Source organism: Oikopleura dioica, chromosome 1, assembly GCF_907165135.1.
Source record: "Oikopleura dioica chromosome 1, OKI2018_I68_1.0, whole genome shotgun sequence".
Taxonomy (NCBI): domain Eukaryota; kingdom Metazoa; phylum Chordata; class Appendicularia; order Copelata; family Oikopleuridae; genus Oikopleura; species Oikopleura dioica.
Genome location: NC_137291.1, coordinates 11,663,147 through 11,680,472, shown reverse-complemented (window position 1 = coordinate 11,680,472; position 17,326 = coordinate 11,663,147). Strand labels below are relative to the sequence as shown.

The following is a 17,326-nucleotide window of genomic DNA, read 5'->3' as shown; positions in this document are numbered from 1 at the left end:
TACTGCCTTTTCTTTTCTTAATAATATGAAGTGCGAGAAATTTGCAAAAAATTTTCGGAAATTAAAACAGTTTATATTTTCAGATGGGGTCAAACGTTGTCCCCTTCACGCCAACGCAGTACCATTTCCAGCAACCGACACATGCTGAAAATACATCGAGGTCGCATTCGGATCAGGCAAAGGATGATGAGCTTTTTAAAAGAACACTGTAAGTACTTGAGTCTTTTCCTACACGTCTGCCTTACCAAGCGAATTCCCCCTCTTTGCCTCTTGAATTCGGAGGAAATGGCTCAATCTCTCAATGAAAAAGGGCTTGATTTGTAAATTTACTTTTCCATTCATTAATTTCTTCTTTAGATACGTTGGAAATCTCCACAAAAACGCAACCGAAAGCGTTCTAAAAGCCCTGTTTGCCGTCATCGGTAACGTTGTTGATGTGAAAATGATCAACGACGCTGCCCTGTCCGCCAATCATTACTGCTTCATAACTTATGAAACGCATATCTGCGCTCAGCGCGCTCTTGCCGCCATGAACGGCCGTGAGGTTTACAAAATGCCGCTAAAGGTCAATTGGGCCACCCGACCCGACGGGATCAAAAAAGATACTTCAAGTAATTGTCCTTTCGTTATTTATGAATGCAAATTCCAATTCGTAGAGGACCATCACATATTTGTCGGCGATCTGGCGCAGGAACTGACGACCCTCGATTTGCAAAAGGAGTTCGAGAAGTTTGGCGATATCTCGGAAGCGAGAGTGGTTCGTGATGCACAGGTACAGAACTGTTTCAACTCCGAATCTTATCGACTAAGACCAACCGATCAAAAGGATACGGCTTCGTGGCGTTTCTGAAGAAAGAATCGGCGGAGAAGGCGATCTCAGAAATGAACAACAAATCGATTGGTGGGAGGGAAGTGAGGACGAACTGGGCTACGTCGAGGAAACTCCCGGTAAAATGCGCAGAAAGCGATTATTCCTCATAGTCTCTTTAGCCTCCTACAGTCATCGACCCGCATAAGGTTGCTCAAGCTGCGTCTCCATCAAATACAACAGTCTATGTCGGTGGAATTACCAAAGATGTCCACACGCAACAAGTTCTACAAGCCTCTTTTAGTCGCTTCGGCGCTGTAGAAGGTAGGCATTCGGAATCATTATCTTTTGTTTATCGCTCTTTCAGAAGTGAGAACTTTCGAGACCTTCGGTTTCGTTAAGATGCAGACGCATCAAGCTGCTACAAATGCAATTTGCGAAATGAATGGTGCTTCTATCAGTGGCTGCACGGTGAAATGTCGTTGGGGAAAGGATGATCACAAATCTTCAAGCGATGCTCAATACACAAATAATTACAAAGAAGTTAATGGCAGTCAAAACTCATCAAATACAACTGTAAATAAAAGATATATAAAATATTAAATACCCTGTTGATTCATTCGTTTATAAAAACAACACAGCGTCAAAAAACCATGATTCTCTTATGCTAATTATTACATGTAGCCGCAGCGGTTTGTCCCGACAACGCAAGTGCCGAGATTTCGGGTGCAAAATCCAGCTACTACTTATACGTCTTACGCTCCGAATACTCATGCCGCGCTCGGACAACCTCATCCTCATACACAAGCAGTTCAATATCAGCAGCATTTCTCAGGGGCGTATGCTCAATCAGCTGGTCCGGCAGCTCCTCATGGTTATAGTATCCCACCGCATCACATGGTAAAGAATCACAAATTTTCTAAATGAATCCTATAAAACGGGGATTTTATTCGGAATAATATATAACTTGTTTTCAAGACTATTCACGGCGTACCTCAACAACAACAGATTGCCTATCATCCCCACCCCCACCAGAATGGAGTTCCCCAAACTGCTGCATCCCCCGTGAACATGGCACACTACTATCAACCGGTTTACGCTCATCCATCTCAGTTATCCCAAGTTATCCAACAAGGCGGTCAGAGCGAAGCAAACACGCCCAGGTAAAATTCAAGTCCTCTCTCTTTAATTTCTAATGGCGGCTACTTAGACTTTAGATTAAAGCTTTTCAGATTAGTTCGAAAATATCATTCATCCTTACTTATTGATCGAGAACCCGATCACGCCGGGACAGTAATGAGCTTTTATGGCCTCTGGACTCGGCCGTATTGGGAGTCACAGAACTGTTCATTTATTTTCACCCAGATATTCCATTAGAGCCGAGAACAACAACATTCGTCAAAGATTCTTTCTTTCCTGATGTTGTTTTTTCAGAAACAGCGGCGCCCCGCCCGAGTAGCCAAAAGAATCACCGAGAAACGAAAAACTGCGAAGTGAAAATTTTCTAAAAGAGAGAACGAATTCTAAATTTGAACCTACTGCCACTGAATGTAACATTCAACTACTATCATCTCTTCATCCCCCTCTACAACTCATCTGGCTGCTACTTGAACTTGTGACTACCATCTTCTCTATTGTTATTTATCTTGAATCGAGGTGGGTTTTTCTTTTAGTAGCAATTTTACCCGATCTTTTAGTCAATTCTTTTCCGTGGTATTTAGATGGCCAATATTATTTCTGTACCCATTCGTTGTGGTACAATAACTGTAAGAGAGCTTGAATCAAAATTCAAAAATATCCATGACTCGTTTTTTGCTCGCATAGCTCATTTAATATTCATTTAATATCAGACAACCATTTGCCCAAAAACGCGTCTGGTGCACAATTTTGGAAATCACTTTTCCGGGATGAAATATTAGAAAAATTTAATAAGTAAATCAAGTTTGATTTAAAACTTCAAATAAATAAAATTTATTTTGTCCTTTTCTTATCAGAAAATCCGAAAAAACTTTTGCTGAACTCTGAGCTGTGTTCTGAGTCGACTTTTATGGCGCTCTTAAATCCCTTTTTCAGTCTGAAATATTATATCACATTTAACTTTTTTTTTATCAACTGGGGCATGAAATATTATTTCAAGAACATGGAATTCAATTTCTTTCTTATCCATCTCGCAGTATCGTAGCTTCACTTTCTGAAAACATAAACGAGAACATCGAAACCAACTGTACAAAATTTAAAAGTAATGCTCTCGCTCATGATTATTTTCTTTAAACTATTCTTATGTATTTAACAAAAAACGACTCGCTCACAATTTATAAATATTCATAAAAATCAAAAAAGTTCAAAAGAATAAATTCTGCGAAAAAATAATAATTTGTATGGAAATTTTATTATCGATGATTGAAAATTGGTTCAATGAAAATGTGCTCAATTTGAATTGGTGATCGATCGGACGTGCGGGAAACATTTTCCCTGTGGTGTAAATAGTCATCCTCCCGAGGGAACACTCGTGTAGCTCTCGGTTAAGTCCATCCCTTACTTCCCCACCTTATGAAGCAGAGGAGAGTGATATCAAACCTGATTTCACCCTTCATTTAGAGCGTTTAAAAATTGCTTTTTTCAATTTCAAGCCATGAGCAAAGCTAAAGATAAAGAGGGAAATCAAGGACCGAATTGGCTCAATTCTTTGTCACCAGGATTTTAACATTCTTAACTGACTTTCTAGAATAAAAACGGATCATAAAAAGGTTTGATTGATCGTAATTTAGTTAAATCGGTACCATGAACTGATGCTCAAATCTAATTTTCATAAAGCAAGGAACTCATGAAATGGCCAAAATTCAGGTGTGTCACTGGTGCATTGAATATAATTCGGAAAGATTGATTGTAACGGAATAGATTCTACGCAGAAGAAGCGTATCATTTTTACTCCAACTTAAATAAATTTACATAAGGACTCGTAAAAAATTATTTTTTGTAAAATCCTATGTCAGACAGACAAAGGAGCTGCTGCAGCAGAAGTCTGTTGGCTGGTACAAAGCTCCCTAACGCAAAATATTCCAGGGCTGTCGGGGAAAACCGTCCTCTCCGGTCGATCAGTTCAATCCAAGTAAATCCTCGAGACAGCTCTTTCCCTGTCGATTCGAGGCAGAAAGTAACCTTTCGTTTTTCAATTCAGACTTACCACAGCCATGCCGACTGTGGCGAAGGACGGAATGAGGGGCCTCGCCGTCTTCATCTCCGACATCCGAAACTGCAAGAGTAAAGAGGCCGAGACCAAGAGAATAAACAAGGTACTTACACAAGTTAACATAATGGAATTCATTGTCTTTAGGAATTAGCAAATATCAGGAGTAAATTCAAAGGCGACAAGACACTGGATGGCTACCACAAAAAGAAGTACGTGTGCAAATTATTATTCATCTTTTTACTCGGCCATGACGTCGACTTTGGACATATTGAAGGTACGGTTCTCTTCCTTGATTTCAATTTCTTAATTTGTCAATTTAGCTGTCAATTTGTTATCATCAAATAAGTACACTGAAAAACAAATCGGATATTTATTCATCTCCGTGTTGCTGAACGATGGCAATGATTTAGTCAATCTTATCATTCAAAATATCAAAAATGACTTGAGCTCAAGAAACCCAATTCATGTCAACTTGGCGTTACACTGCATCGCCAATGTTGGGACTCGAGAGATGGCCGAGGTTAGACTCAATCATATTTTCCTTATTTCAACATAAGTTTCAAAGGCTTTCTTCAACGAAATTCCGAAGTTATTGATTTCTAAGGAAGATATCGACCAAGTAAAGCAATCTGCAGCATTGTGTATGCTGCGCCTATATCGCGCCGCTCCCGATCTCTTGCCGAGCGGCGACTGGCAAAATCGCGTTGTCCATCTTCTCAATGATTCTCATCTTGGAGTTGTTACCGCTGCGTCAAGCTTGATTCACGCTCTTGCCGAAGGAAATCCTGATGCGTATGCTTCGGCAGTTGGTTTCGCGATCAACAGGAAAGTGGGAGCAAAGATGAATTTTTTTATTTGTCTGGAATATGAGACAGTACGCAAGAATCTTCTATAATAACGAGAAGAAAAGATAATCCTTTCAGACAAATAGCTGTTAATTAATTAAATTTTGTCGCAAGACAAATCGATTGCAATCTTTTTGTCGGATAAAGTAAACAACTGCATAATCATTTTCAATGTGATTATCTTTTTTACGGCTGATTAGTAAACTTTATATTGCTCGTCCTGAATTCATATTCGACAATGCGGAAGTTTCTCTCATTAATTTATAATTGAACTCCGTATAATCCCACATAAAGACTCTCTCGAATCGTAACGAGCACCTACCAGGATCTTCAAGACTACACTTATTACTTTGTTCCAGCTCCTTGGCTTTCCTGCAAGCTTCTCCGTCTTCTCCAGCTTTTCCCACCGCCGAGCGAGCAAGCCCGATTGATTGAATGTCTAGAGGTTATTCTCAACAAAGCACAGGAGCCGCCAAAGTCGAAGAAGATCCAACACTCCAACGCGAAGAACAGTGTCTTGCTCGAAGCCATCAATCTTATCATCCACTTGGACAACGATGCTGTTTGCCCACTGCTAGTGCGCGCGACGAACCAGCTTGGCCAGTTTTTGAATCACAGAGAGACAAATCTTCGCTATTTGGCTCTAGAATCGCTTGCGCAGCTTGCTCAATGCGATTTTTCCCGTGAAGCTGTGAAGAAACATTTGGATACGGTGATTCAGGCGCTGAAAACTGAACGAGATGTGTCCGTTAGACAGCGCGCTGTCGATTTGCTGTATGCAATGTGCGATCGATCGAATGCGGAGAGAATCGTCCAGGAAATGCTTGCTTATCTTGAGGCCGCGGATTATTCGATCAGGGAAGAAATGGTGCTCAAAACGGCGATTTTATCGGAAAAATACGCGACTGACTACAACTGGTACGTTGACGTCATTCTCCAGCTTATCCGTGTCGCCGGCGATTACGTCTCCGAAGAAGTCTGGCATCGAGTCATCCAAGTCGTCACCAATCGCGAAGATATTCAAGGCTACGCGGCTAAAACATGTTTCGATGCTCTCCAGCAACCAGCCTGCCATGAGAACATGGTGCGCGTTGGGGGCTACATTCTCGGTGAATTCGGCAACTTGATCGCTGGCGATCAACGATCCGCACCACTTGTTCAGTTCCAACTTTTGCAGACGCGATTCCATTTATGGTCAGCTATTGTTTTCTCAACTCTTTGAATAATAAATAATTCTAGCTCATCGACAACGCGCTCTCTTATTCTCTCGGCTTACATTAAAATGATCAACTTGTTCCCTGAAATCAAGACCAATATCGAAGATGTTCTACGCTCGGACGTTTTGCAGAAGAACTCGGATATTGAGCTCCAACAACGAGCCCTAGAATATTTCAAGGTAATCTTGCCCTTCCTTTCTTTAAAAACATTTGTCTTCTAGCTCTCTGCAATTTCAGCTTCAAACACAGAAATGTTGGCCACAGTTTTAGAAGAAATGCCGCCCTTCCCCGAGCGAGAGAGCTCAATCTTAGCAAAATTGAAAAAGAAGAAGCCAGCTGCTGTTAAAGTTATCGAATCGCCAACAAATGGACACGGAGACGACAAGGCAAAGTCTCTTCCTGTTGCGAAGATGTCCAATGATCCACCTATGCCAGCAGCAGCGCCGCAGCAGAGCTCGCAAGACTTGCTCGTTGATATTTTTGCAACACCGAATACTGCTGCTCCGGCGGCTCCTGCTGCTGCCGAGCCCGCTTATGGACTCACAAACAGTAAGGTTCCCATGAAAATCAATCTATTCATTTACTTTTAGTGGATGATCCCTTTGGAATCAACTCCTCTCCGGCTGCTCCTCCCACTGCAGCAGCTGCTCCTTCAGAGCCACCTCCGCTCATCGACTCTCATTGCCAAAAATTCTTCCTCAAAAACTCGGGCGTCCTTTTCGAAGACGAAAACTTACAGATCGGAATAAAGATGGAATTCAGGGAAAGACTCGGGCGCGTACAACTTTTCTATGGCAACAAATCATCGTCTGTTGATATTTCGAATTTCAAAGCTAATGTTGAGAGGTTTGCTTCATCTTTTGGCCGCTTTTAATCAGTTTTTGAAGCATCGAGGGTTTAAAAATTTCCACACATCAAGAAGCGCCGAATACGATAACAGTTGGAAGTCAATTTCAACATATTATAAACATAGAATCCATGAAAGTAAGAAAACTATATCTTCGATAAAACTTATTGGAAAAATTAAGGACTTCGACAACTTCCCAGTGTTGAATATTTCCGGTCTCTACGGAGGTAAATATCTCGCGCTCAGAATTGCCGTTCCGCTTTACATGACAAAATTCGCTGCAACTGCCACGATGGATGCGAACCAGTTCTTCCAGAGATGGCGTGGCCTTGAAAAGCCAGATCAACAGAGCCAGTCTGTCTTTAAAACGGCCTCTATTGACCGCGAAGCTGGTATGTTTCATTGATTATTTACAAAATTGTCCTACTGTACTTATCTGCCTGTAGCGTCTGGAATACTGTCGAGTTGTGGGCTGACGGTGTTGGAAGGGGTCGATCCAAATGGAGATAATCACGTAGCGGCTGGTATTATACACAGCACGGCTACGATTGGAGTCTTACTGCGTCTCGAACCCAATGCCCCTGTAAGTCAACCCTCTTGTACTCGATCTATTCTTCATTTTAGTCCTCAATGTATCGTCTAACGATCCGATCTTCCGTGCCTGCTGCGAGCAAAGTCATCTGTCGCCTTCTTCAAAGTCATTTGCAATAATAACTTTTTACTCTTTTACTTTTCTTTATCGTGTATTTATTTAAAAAATATACATGAATATATTTGATAAATTAATCCCTTCACTTGATTAATTTCGCTACTCCTCGAGTCGATTCGAATATTATTATTCTTCTTTTTTGTATACAATCCCGATTCTATGAATTTCTTCAATCCACAACAAAAAATGTTCTTATTCCCGGTGTTGTTCTTTTCATAATCCAAGACTTGAATTCGACACTTGCATTTAACACATTCTTACATGTTCATTCTTTTTATCCTCCTCTCACCTGATGAAAACCCTCCAGAGTATATATATAAAGTAAAAGGCGGTTTGATCGGTTGTTTTTTCCTTGATTTCACCAGAAAGAGCAGGCGTTTTTAGTCAATTAAGGCACTTTTAATCATGTCACTCAGGCCTGCATGTCATAACCTTTTTATACACCCTTTTTACTAGTATCCATTATTACACTCAACTTCAACGCAGGTTCTAGCGATGTTCATATTCTACCGTTTTTCCCGACCGTGCCATTTTTAAAGCACTTTTTCTTGTTTACATTTTCAGTTATTTATTGACCTACTTCTCTTTCTACTCCCCTCTTTACAGTCTAAAATTCGTTAGCTTAAATATTTGTTCATTATTCAGTCCCGTTCATTATATTTAATCCCATCAAAGTTCAGCATATTCTACCATGTATTTCCATGTTATTATTTGTCTATCCTCTTATTCAAGCAATAAATATTGTTCTCCCTCTTTCTCTCTCTCTTTATTCTATTGATTTTTTTCCTTCTCCTATCAATTGAAAGAAGACTCTTTTTCTCTTCTAGTTTCCAATAAGCGCAACTGGTCTATATAATATTCGAGCCATGAAAATAAAAAAATCAATTTCTGAGAAGTCAAAGTCGAGATTTTATTCGTTTTTTGTAGAATGGTCGAGTTGGCCGAGAATCAGGTCACCTTCCTTGAGTTTTCAACGTCGGATCGTAAAGGTAAGAGATGCTGATTATGATGGATAATTATTGTTGAAACACAGAGACACTAACAATCCAGCACGGCTTGAAAGCATGGTACAAGCGTTTGCGGCAGCGCGGGCTCAAAGCAAAATCACTTGAAGCGCATCAGTTTGAATCTGCAGAATCCATTGGCTCAAAGGTGACCCTCATAAATAATTGCGCATGTCTTTATTTCTAGCTCCTTATCATTCCGAATCCGAATAGAAAGTTCTCTTCAAACCAGTTCGAGCAGCTAAAGAAATTTTACGACAACGGTGGTTCTTTGCTGATTTTACTAAGGTAAGCTGTTACTCCGTGTCTTTATTCAAAATTTTAATCAGCGAAAATGGCGAAAAAGGGTCAGGAAGCAACATCAACTTCTTTCTGGAAGAATTCGGCATCTCCGTCAACAATGATTGTGTGATCCGAACTTCCTTCGTTCAGCCTTACTACCACCCTAAGGAGGTCTTTATCCAGCAACAGGGGGTCGTGCACGATGATTTCTGTCAAATAAAGAATGGATTTGTCTATCCATACGGGGCCTCGCTCAACGTCATCTCTCCTGCTGTTCCTCTCATGACGACATCGCCAATCGCATTTCCAGTGAATAGGCCCATCGCCGCTTTTTGCTCACAGGTATTTCTTTATCCCTTTTTCTTTCCCCTTTATACAGTCATTCAGAAAGGGAGAGGCAAATTGGCCGTCGTCGGGTCAGCGAAAATGTTCTCCGACAAATGGCTTAACAGAGAAGATAATGGACAAGTTGCCGACGCACTTATTTCTTGTTTACAATCAAAGTAAGTAACTGTAAATGGCTGTTGTTGAAACAGCAAAAACTTCCTTTAGGAGGAAGAAACCCTTTATGAGGGTTTTTTGTATCTTCATATTGGACCCTATCATAACGCCTCTAGTGAATATTGCCCTAACGATCTTATCATCCAAATCTAGCCCTACAGAGTGGAGGTGGGGAAGGTTTCATAAAGTCAAAGACACGAGTGAAACGGGAATCGAACCTGAAAGGTCTTAGCCCATGGATATGTGGAGAGTACAGCTCAGACCACTAGGCCAAGAGTACTTCCGATTTCGGCTCTAGAGTTGTGCCACCGGTTCAATCGTTCAAGGATTTTAGCTTTTTCGTCTTGATTTATGGTCCGATTCGAATCTAGAAATATATTCCGCAGCGCCTTTCTTCTAAGAATAAAAATTTGAAATAATTACGATTCATTCAGTCGCTTTGTGTCAAAAATGGAAAACTTCGATATCGAATTCCCCGAATACGTAATCCTTCCCGATACGATTGCCCTTGCCGATCGCCTCAAATCCTCATTACAGGTCGTCCTTGATCTCTAATCACCCCCATTTATCTATTTCTTCTTCTCGCAGGCGGAGGGTGATGTATCGAACTCCGAGATGCAACAAATGTTCTTCGACGCGCCGCTCTTCGGGCTCAACAATGCGGCCTTTCCTGAGGTGCACGCCACGTTCGAGAAATTGGACGTGCCCGCCGATCAGCTCTCCCTTATTAAGCCGAATTTCGAGACACCACTGCCGCAACTTGTCCCTGCAACCATTCCCCCGAGGTTTTGGTAAGTGACCGATTTATCTTTCCAAAAAGAAAGATCGAGATAGATGTTTATTTCAAAGAAAACTTGAAAATAAAATATCTTTAGGAAAATAAGTACTTACTTTTTAAACAATTTCATAATAAAACATTTCCATAGCGAGCCAGAGGGACCACAGTTTGAGCTTTTCGATCTTGACGAGTCGCTGAGCTCAGAGAGAGTTCGACTCGCCCAAATAACGAATAGATGCAATCCAGAAGAGACACAGGACTTGGAGGTAAGCAAATTTAGAACGGAGAGCGGAAATATTAATTGTTTCCTCAAGTACATGCTCACATCTGCTGGCGAAGCACTTGGAATCACAAAAGACCTGCCAGAGGAGGAAAACAATCCCGTCGGCATTTTGAACCACATCTTTCAACGAATTTCACTCTACAAAATGCCCCAATAGCACGCTTTATGACCGCTTTAACTCTTCTCTACCTGTACTAACGCTGTCTAGCTGAAATATTTTTGATACTCTTCTCACACATATCTGTTTTTGATACACACACTTTTATTTTTTCTAATTTGAACATTATTCTTTTCAATCAAAAAGTAAACCCATCAATTTTAGAATGAATTCGTGAGAAAGAACTGATGGCGGACGGCAATTTATTCGACCAAGTTTACGAGCTCTTGGATGTCATCTCCCGAGGTTCAAATATTTCCCTGTCTCTCTCTCTGAACCTAATCTTTAGGGCCTCATTCTGAGCTCCGTCGATGTAGAAGAATTAAAGACGGTGAGCTCTATGCTGTGAAAATCGTCGATGTTGTGGCATTCACTTCATCCCCCGGCCTATCCATCGACGACCTAAAACGAGAGACGACAATTTGCGACATGCTCAAACACGAGCACATTGTCGAACTCAAAGAAGTCTACTCAAGCACCGGCTTTCTCTACATGGTAAGACAGCAAAAACTTCCTTTAGGAGGAAGAAACCCTTTAAGAGGGTTTTTTATGAGTGCTTCCTTGGGTAAGGATTCGCCTAGAGTATAGTTTGTCCCTAACTTAACAGATCCCTAACGAATTGCCAATTGGGAAAGAGTAGGATTACATGAGGAATCGAACTCAGACACTGGTTATATGGAGAGAACAGCTTAGCCCACTGGACCAATTGTTCTTCCGTTAACGAAACTAGATCTAAACCACCGACTTCTGGAAAAATATTTCTATATTCCACCATGCCTATTTATGGTCTCATAGAATTCTAGAGGCTAATTGTTGCTTTGAAAGAAATGCTTCCAAAAGGAAATGGGTTGTTTGGTAAAATATATTTGTGCCTTCTCTATCAACGAAGTTTGTTATTCCACGGTACAGTTTTATGCATTTCTGCTCAATAAGAATAGCCAGACAGTCTTGGTGTGGTGGGGAAAGTTTTTCGCATTGACATGCATTTGTCTTGATCGATGAAGATTGAGTTCGCCTATAAAAACTTAGTGGTCGTGATTAAGAGGAAATTGAAGTACCTTTGTTCGAATCTCGTGCTCAATCTTGCTTCGAGCGGTAACCAACTTCTGGAGCTGATGCTGCTCCTCGTCTAATCGCTGACGAAGGCTAGCGAGTGTAGCTTGGAGTTGCTTCACTTCGGAAACAAGCATCAACTGGGCGGGATCACGGCAGAGTTCCAGGTTTGGTCGTCGTGTTCGCTCGTCTAAGGAAAACGTTGTCAAGGCTCCTATTTATTATTACAACTTACCGAGTCTGGTCTCAGCGACCTTGACTGGAAGCTCCTTATCAGCAATCGCTCGGTGGAGTCGTTTGATGGTCGTTTCGACGTCATGAATCTCTTGGAGAGTTCGGTTAAGATGCGATTGGAGGGTGTTCTTGGTGTCGACCTGCTCAGCTACTCGATGAGTAAAGGCGACGTTGACTCGGTTCCACTGAAATAACAGTTGAATTTTCAACAATAAGTTTGGAGATAGTTACCTGTGACCACATCTGATTAGACGTCTCAGCGAGGCATGTTTCGATTTCTTCTCGCATTCTAGTGGAAGAATTTCGTTCGGCTTGGGATCGTCGGATGTTGTCATCGGAGAACTTTGCCCAGCTGGATGGGATCGTCTGGCTAGAATTATAATTTATATATGATTTTCATGAATTCTTTGTTACGTTCGGTCGACATCCTCAATTCCTCTGAAGTAATTGATTCCAGCGGAGATATTCTTTAACTGGTAGCATCGGTTATCAATAGATGCCGCGGAGACTTTGTCGTGCGAATCCTTGTCCAACTCGTGCTGGGCGTCTCGGTTGCGTTGAAGCTGTCTCTCAGCTCGGGCAATCAGTCGCTTCATCTTTTCCTGGCAGAATCGGATGACTTCGACTTCCTGGTTAAGCTGGATTTCGACAGCGTCGTGGACCAAATCGATGCCCTCTCGCTTGTCTCTGTTGTAAAGACATTCTTTGGAGATGCCAAGTGGGCTCTCGGTTTCGGCGAGTGCGCGTTCCAACTGCTTCTTTTGCTGAGAAAGAGAGCTTGTCTCAGAGATGAGGAGCTCAGTCTCGTGTCGAAGCTCGGACTTCCAGAAGTCGATGTCGTTCGCTCGATCGTCGATGTTCTTTGTCGAGTGGGCCTGATTTTTCGCCGTCAGCTGGTCGCGCTCCTGGACGAGAGCGTATGTGTCAGCTCTAAGTCGCTCGGAGGAAGCTCGGAAAGCGTCCGAGGTAGCGAAATGATCCTGAATAGGTGCTTTTTTAATGTTGTTTTTCTAGAACAAAATATTTATTAATTAATCTTCGTTGATTTTATTATTCAAACCCTTGAATTTCAAGATGCGTTGAAGAAAAAAATTTCAGTTCAACAGTCAAAATTTTATTTGATGCTCGCGAATGCCATAATCATTATCCTCATTACCCTCTTTATCTGATTGAAATATGCTCTTACCTGATTGCGTCGATGCCAGTCCTCAGGAGAGAACTTCTTGACCGAATAAGGGCTGGCTGATTTGTCGCCGACAATGATACCAGACTGGCTGGACACTGGTGGAATGTAGGATTTCGTTGCGCTCGACTTACAAATTGTAAAGTACTTTCTTTACCAGGCTAAAACAAACCTGATAGTTCGATGACGGTCCGTTTCGCGCAAACGTTTTTGGGCCCTTCATGAATTGTGATGGGTTTCTGAAGTTTTGAGTTAGAATTTGAGATTACTTTAGATTTGATTCTTTCACAAGCAATCAAATGAAAGAATGAGCTTGTTACAGAGCTAAGTTAATAAACATTATTGTCAAGCAAGTTTCGTTAATCAGAACTTTACCGGTAAGTGTCGGCAGAAGTAGTCTGAGCATTGATGTTGGGCAAAAAGCCGCCATCCCGAACTTTCATTCCTTCTGGAACATTCTTAGGTCGACTTTTCGTCCCCGTTGATCGTCTAAACTCATATCGCGGCATAACAACTGTCCCGTGGCTGGGCCCCTTCAACCAGAACTAAAAAACTCATAGTGAACAATAGTTATCGCCGAGACATGTTCTAGAGACTTTTCTTCAAAATAAGTCAGCCAATTTTTTTAGGTTTTTGAATATATGAGCGGCGCCGACATTTGTTTCGAAATCATCAAACGCGCATCCGATGGATACGTTTTTTCCGAAGCCGTTGTGTCCCATTACATGAATCAAATTCTCCAAGCTGTCCGATATTGCCACAATAATGATGTTATTCATCGGTAGAGGATTTTTCTTTTACGTCAAAATGTTCAATCAAGTCCTTTTCTAGCGATTTGACTCCAATGTGCGTCCTCCTTCAAAGTCGAGAAATCAAGGCCCCTGTGAAACTCGGTCGCTTCGGTCTGGCAATCGAATGTAAAGACGGACAGACATTACAAGCAGGGGAAGTGACGACACCCCACTTTATGGCACCAGAAATGTCGCTCGGCGAAGCGTACGGCAAGCAAGTCGATATGTGGAGCTGCGGCGTCATGCTTCATCTATTACTGTCGGGAATGCTTCCATTCGTTGGTTCAGGTTCAAAGCTGATTCAGAACATACAAAAAGGTTCTTTCTATCCATCCTTCTTATTTTAAAAATGATTCTGTAGCACATGTGCCGATGAATTCCCCTGTTTGGGCGGGCATTTCCGAATCTGCAAAGAATCTCGTCACTCGCTTGTTGACAGTTGATCCTCAAGAACGAATCACTATAACTGAGGCTCTTCAACATCCCTGGATCGCCGACCGTAAACGCGTCTGCAACTCTAAGAATCTCAATCAAACCATCACAAACTTGTCAAAATTCAACGCTCGTCGCCGACTAAAGGGAGCCGTCTCTGATGCATTTGCTAGTCGACTTCCTCCACAGCAAGAAACTGTTCTACCTAATTCAGGTGTTGGAGAAGTTCTTGATAGTCTCGATGAAATAGACGCAATTGGAAATAATGATCCTGCTGGACTTGATGATCCCAGTCTGCAGAAATGGCTTGATATTTTTGACGGAATCTCTAGGTAAACGAATTTAGATAACTCGCTGTTCATAAATTTAGTCTTGATCTATCATCGAAAAAAGTCTCGAGTCCGTGCGCAGAACAGCGTTTCGCCGAAGTATACGATTATCTCAAGTTTCTCCCGCCAGGAGATGGTCCAGGACCTGAATTCGCCTCTCTCCTCCTCAATCCACACTTTCCCAAGCTACTTATTGCCCACGACTTAATCTCATCACAAATTTATCAGCAACCGAATCTCAGGTACTACGCTTCAATTTGAGTGACAATATAATGATGGGCAGTCATGTGTGTATTTATGTACAGTAAACAAGAATTTTAGTCTCTTACGTAAACAATTTGGACAAACAATTTTTATTCATGGCGCGATATTAATCCGAAAATTCATTCAGATTAAATCCCCCTCCGCAGTCCTCTTCTGTCGGACAATTTTCAAAATCATCTTCCAGCGGGACCACGTGCTCAGCAGGTTCAGCTGAAGTTGCGAATATAACGAACTCAGCAGAGCATAACCAACATCAACAACCTGGTGGGCGTAGCCTAAAGAAGATATCTTTCAACAAGGGCCACGATGAGCCTCTTGGAATCACTCTCCGGATGGATCAGGGAAAGTGCCTTGTGGCGAGGGTTATTATCGGTGGAATGATTCATCGACAGAACTTATTGAACGTGGGAGATGAGATCTTCGATATCAATGGCATTTCAGTTCGATACAAGGTGATTTTTCTATCTTCAAACTTTCTGATTCCAATTCTCTAGGAAATTGGTGATCTTCAAATGATGCTCCGGTCACTTCGCGGAACAATCACTTTCACAATCCAACCATCAGAAACTGTCGCTAGTCCAACCTGTGAAATTTATGTTCGAGCGCTGTTTGATTTCGACCCAATGCAGTCATCAGACATTCCTTGCAAAGAAGCTGGTCTTCGCTTTAGTACTGGAGAGGTACTTACTTCAGTATTTATTGATAATCACTGACAATTGGACATAAGGTCTTGATGATATCATGCAAAGACGATGATTTTTGGTGGCAAGCGAGAAATATGGACACGGATAATACTGGTCTTGTGCCAAGGTGAGTCTTCGTTGATTTCATCGGGCTCTTGATTTCTTTCTATAGTCCGCAATTCCGCGAATGGAAAGCAAACTCTGAGCATTTGCTTGAACAAATGCGCAAGAAAAAGGGAACCACGCCGACTCAAGGCTTCAATCCCGTTGCCCAGACGCCTCAAAACCAAACTCTCTGTTACGAAGAAGTCAAAAAGGTTCAAAATTTTCGGCGCAAATGCCTCGTTCTCATCGGCGCTCACGGTGTTGGAAGGAGAAATATCAAAAATATGCTCATGTCGATGAATGGCATGAATAAGACGCAGTACTCTTATCCAGGTAGAGAATTGTGCTTCTTGACTTCTTACTGAATGCCTTATTTAGTCCCAACTACCACGAGACCGCCCAGACCTGGGGAACAACACGGCCAAGAATACTTTTTCATGAACTACTCAGAAATGAACCTCTCAATACAAAAAGGCGAATTCCTCGAGTATGGAGAGCACGAAGGTCAGCTTTACGGCACAAAACTCAGTACTATTAGAGACATCATCAATAACGGACAATGTGCAATACTCGACGTTGAACCCACTGCACTTAGACTTCTTAAAAATAAGGTTTACGCGCCTCTAGTTGTTTATGTTGCGCCTGGAAATGGTGGTGATCGAACAATGGGATACGAGGTAAATTCTTGTCTATATCATATAGACTATATGTGTTTTGCATTTTATTTGGTAAATCTGATATTTATTAGTACTTACTTTCACAGAATCATCAGCACATTGAAAATCGCATATTGAAAATAAAGCATGTACCTGAAAAATAGGAAATTCTCAGTCTACTGATTCATTTACAAAAAGAACTAAGACTCAGGTTATGGGCTTCGGCGGAGTCCGGCTAATTTTTTTGTAACATTTAAAGTTTGATAACTCAAAAGAGTTTCCTTACATTATATCTATAATTCGACCTCTAGTGACAAAAATTCCATCTTATCGACCTCTCTTATTGACCTTATTGCCTCCTATCATCCTCCCACCTGTTGTTTACCGCGATTTTCTAGGGCAACCCTCACATCTTCGAAGACAGCCGCGCGATCATGCAGCAATACTCGCACGCATTCGATGTCATCATTCCGAACAATTCGACGGAGACGACCGCTAGTAAAATTTACGACTTATTTGAACAACTTCTTCAAAGGCCGCAATGGGTGCCCAGTCCGTGGGTCTAGATTTTCTTTCATGCTTCTTCTTTTTATCAAAATCTGCTTTTATTATCCTTACCCAATATTTTTTAATTGTAATTTGTATTTACTCTAACCCAATCTTGCCTTTAACTTCAGTTTTCAATTGACCCATTTGAGTCTCTAGCATTTTCGAAACAACTACTCTTGAGCTTCTTTTCCCTTTCTCATTTTACTAACAACTTTCACTGCTACACTCTAGCTAAATTTTCTTAGATGCCATGCCTTCTTTTTCCTACTGATCACCTAAACCATTATCCAACTTCTTTTTTATATAAATTTATCTTCATGTTCTGAATCAAACAAAAAAGAAAGAACCACTACTACCCCTACTGACTTACTAGTTCAAAGTTCGCCTCCGACATTCATTGTAACAAAGTATCATGTGCAATTAATC

At 41.5% G+C, this 17,326-nt stretch overlaps 5 protein-coding genes across 5 annotated transcripts; 4 read left to right on the top strand and 1 right to left on the bottom strand.

Moving 5' to 3' along the window:
- Positions 1–52: 52 nt before the first annotated feature.
- Positions 53–3,178, top strand: LOC145695847 (nucleolysin TIAR-like). The gene is made up of 9 exons (XM_081772883.1): positions 53–208; positions 358–611; positions 657–772; positions 811–948; positions 991–1,132; positions 1,176–1,384; positions 1,493–1,708; positions 1,787–1,971; positions 2,243–3,178. The coding sequence occupies exons 1-9, from the start codon at positions 84–86 to the stop codon at positions 2,265–2,267; spliced, it is 1,410 nt and encodes a 469-aa protein (XP_081629009.1). The 5' UTR covers positions 53–83; the 3' UTR covers positions 2,268–3,178.
- Positions 3,179–3,549: 371 nt separating this feature from the next.
- On the top strand, positions 3,550–8,402 carry LOC145695856 (AP-2 complex subunit alpha-2-like). Its single transcript, XM_081772890.1, has 13 exons — positions 3,550–3,652; positions 3,987–4,101; positions 4,143–4,272; positions 4,319–4,518; positions 4,564–4,821; positions 5,136–6,037; positions 6,083–6,239; positions 6,282–6,609; positions 6,651–6,906; positions 6,948–7,044; positions 7,089–7,299; positions 7,354–7,490; positions 7,532–8,402. Exons 1-13 carry the CDS (start codon positions 3,633–3,635, stop codon positions 7,616–7,618), a joined length of 2,898 nt encoding a protein of 965 aa, XP_081629016.1. The 5' UTR covers positions 3,550–3,632; the 3' UTR covers positions 7,619–8,402.
- An 82-nt stretch (positions 8,403–8,484) lies between these two features.
- LOC145695848 (intraflagellar transport protein 52 homolog) lies at positions 8,485–10,736 on the top strand. The gene is made up of 9 exons (XM_081772884.1): positions 8,485–8,605; positions 8,650–8,768; positions 8,808–8,908; positions 8,950–9,244; positions 9,290–9,405; positions 9,838–9,940; positions 9,992–10,194; positions 10,330–10,447; positions 10,496–10,736. The coding sequence occupies exons 1-9, from the start codon at positions 8,545–8,547 to the stop codon at positions 10,619–10,621; spliced, it is 1,242 nt and encodes a 413-aa protein (XP_081629010.1). The 5' UTR covers positions 8,485–8,544; the 3' UTR covers positions 10,622–10,736.
- Positions 10,737–10,784: 48 nt separating this feature from the next.
- LOC145695842 (peripheral plasma membrane protein CASK-like) lies at positions 10,785–17,324 on the top strand. The gene is made up of 12 exons (XM_081772876.1): positions 10,785–10,867; positions 10,911–11,116; positions 13,721–13,872; positions 13,923–14,200; positions 14,244–14,646; positions 14,685–14,885; positions 15,035–15,359; positions 15,402–15,587; positions 15,635–15,717; positions 15,763–16,028; positions 16,074–16,372; positions 16,750–17,324. The coding sequence occupies exons 1-12, from the start codon at positions 10,810–10,812 to the stop codon at positions 16,915–16,917; spliced, it is 2,625 nt and encodes an 874-aa protein (XP_081629002.1). The 5' UTR covers positions 10,785–10,809; the 3' UTR covers positions 16,918–17,324.
- Positions 11,466–13,630, bottom strand: LOC145695846 (tektin-3-like). The gene is made up of 8 exons (XM_081772882.1): positions 13,467–13,630; positions 13,264–13,330; positions 13,095–13,220; positions 12,323–12,888; positions 12,140–12,278; positions 11,910–12,093; positions 11,680–11,864; positions 11,466–11,636 (listed from the first exon to the last, which is right to left on the bottom strand). Exons 1-8 carry the CDS (start codon positions 13,598–13,600, stop codon positions 11,547–11,549), a joined length of 1,491 nt encoding a protein of 496 aa, XP_081629008.1. The 5' UTR covers positions 13,601–13,630; the 3' UTR covers positions 11,466–11,546.
- Positions 17,325–17,326: the final 2 nt, after the last annotated feature.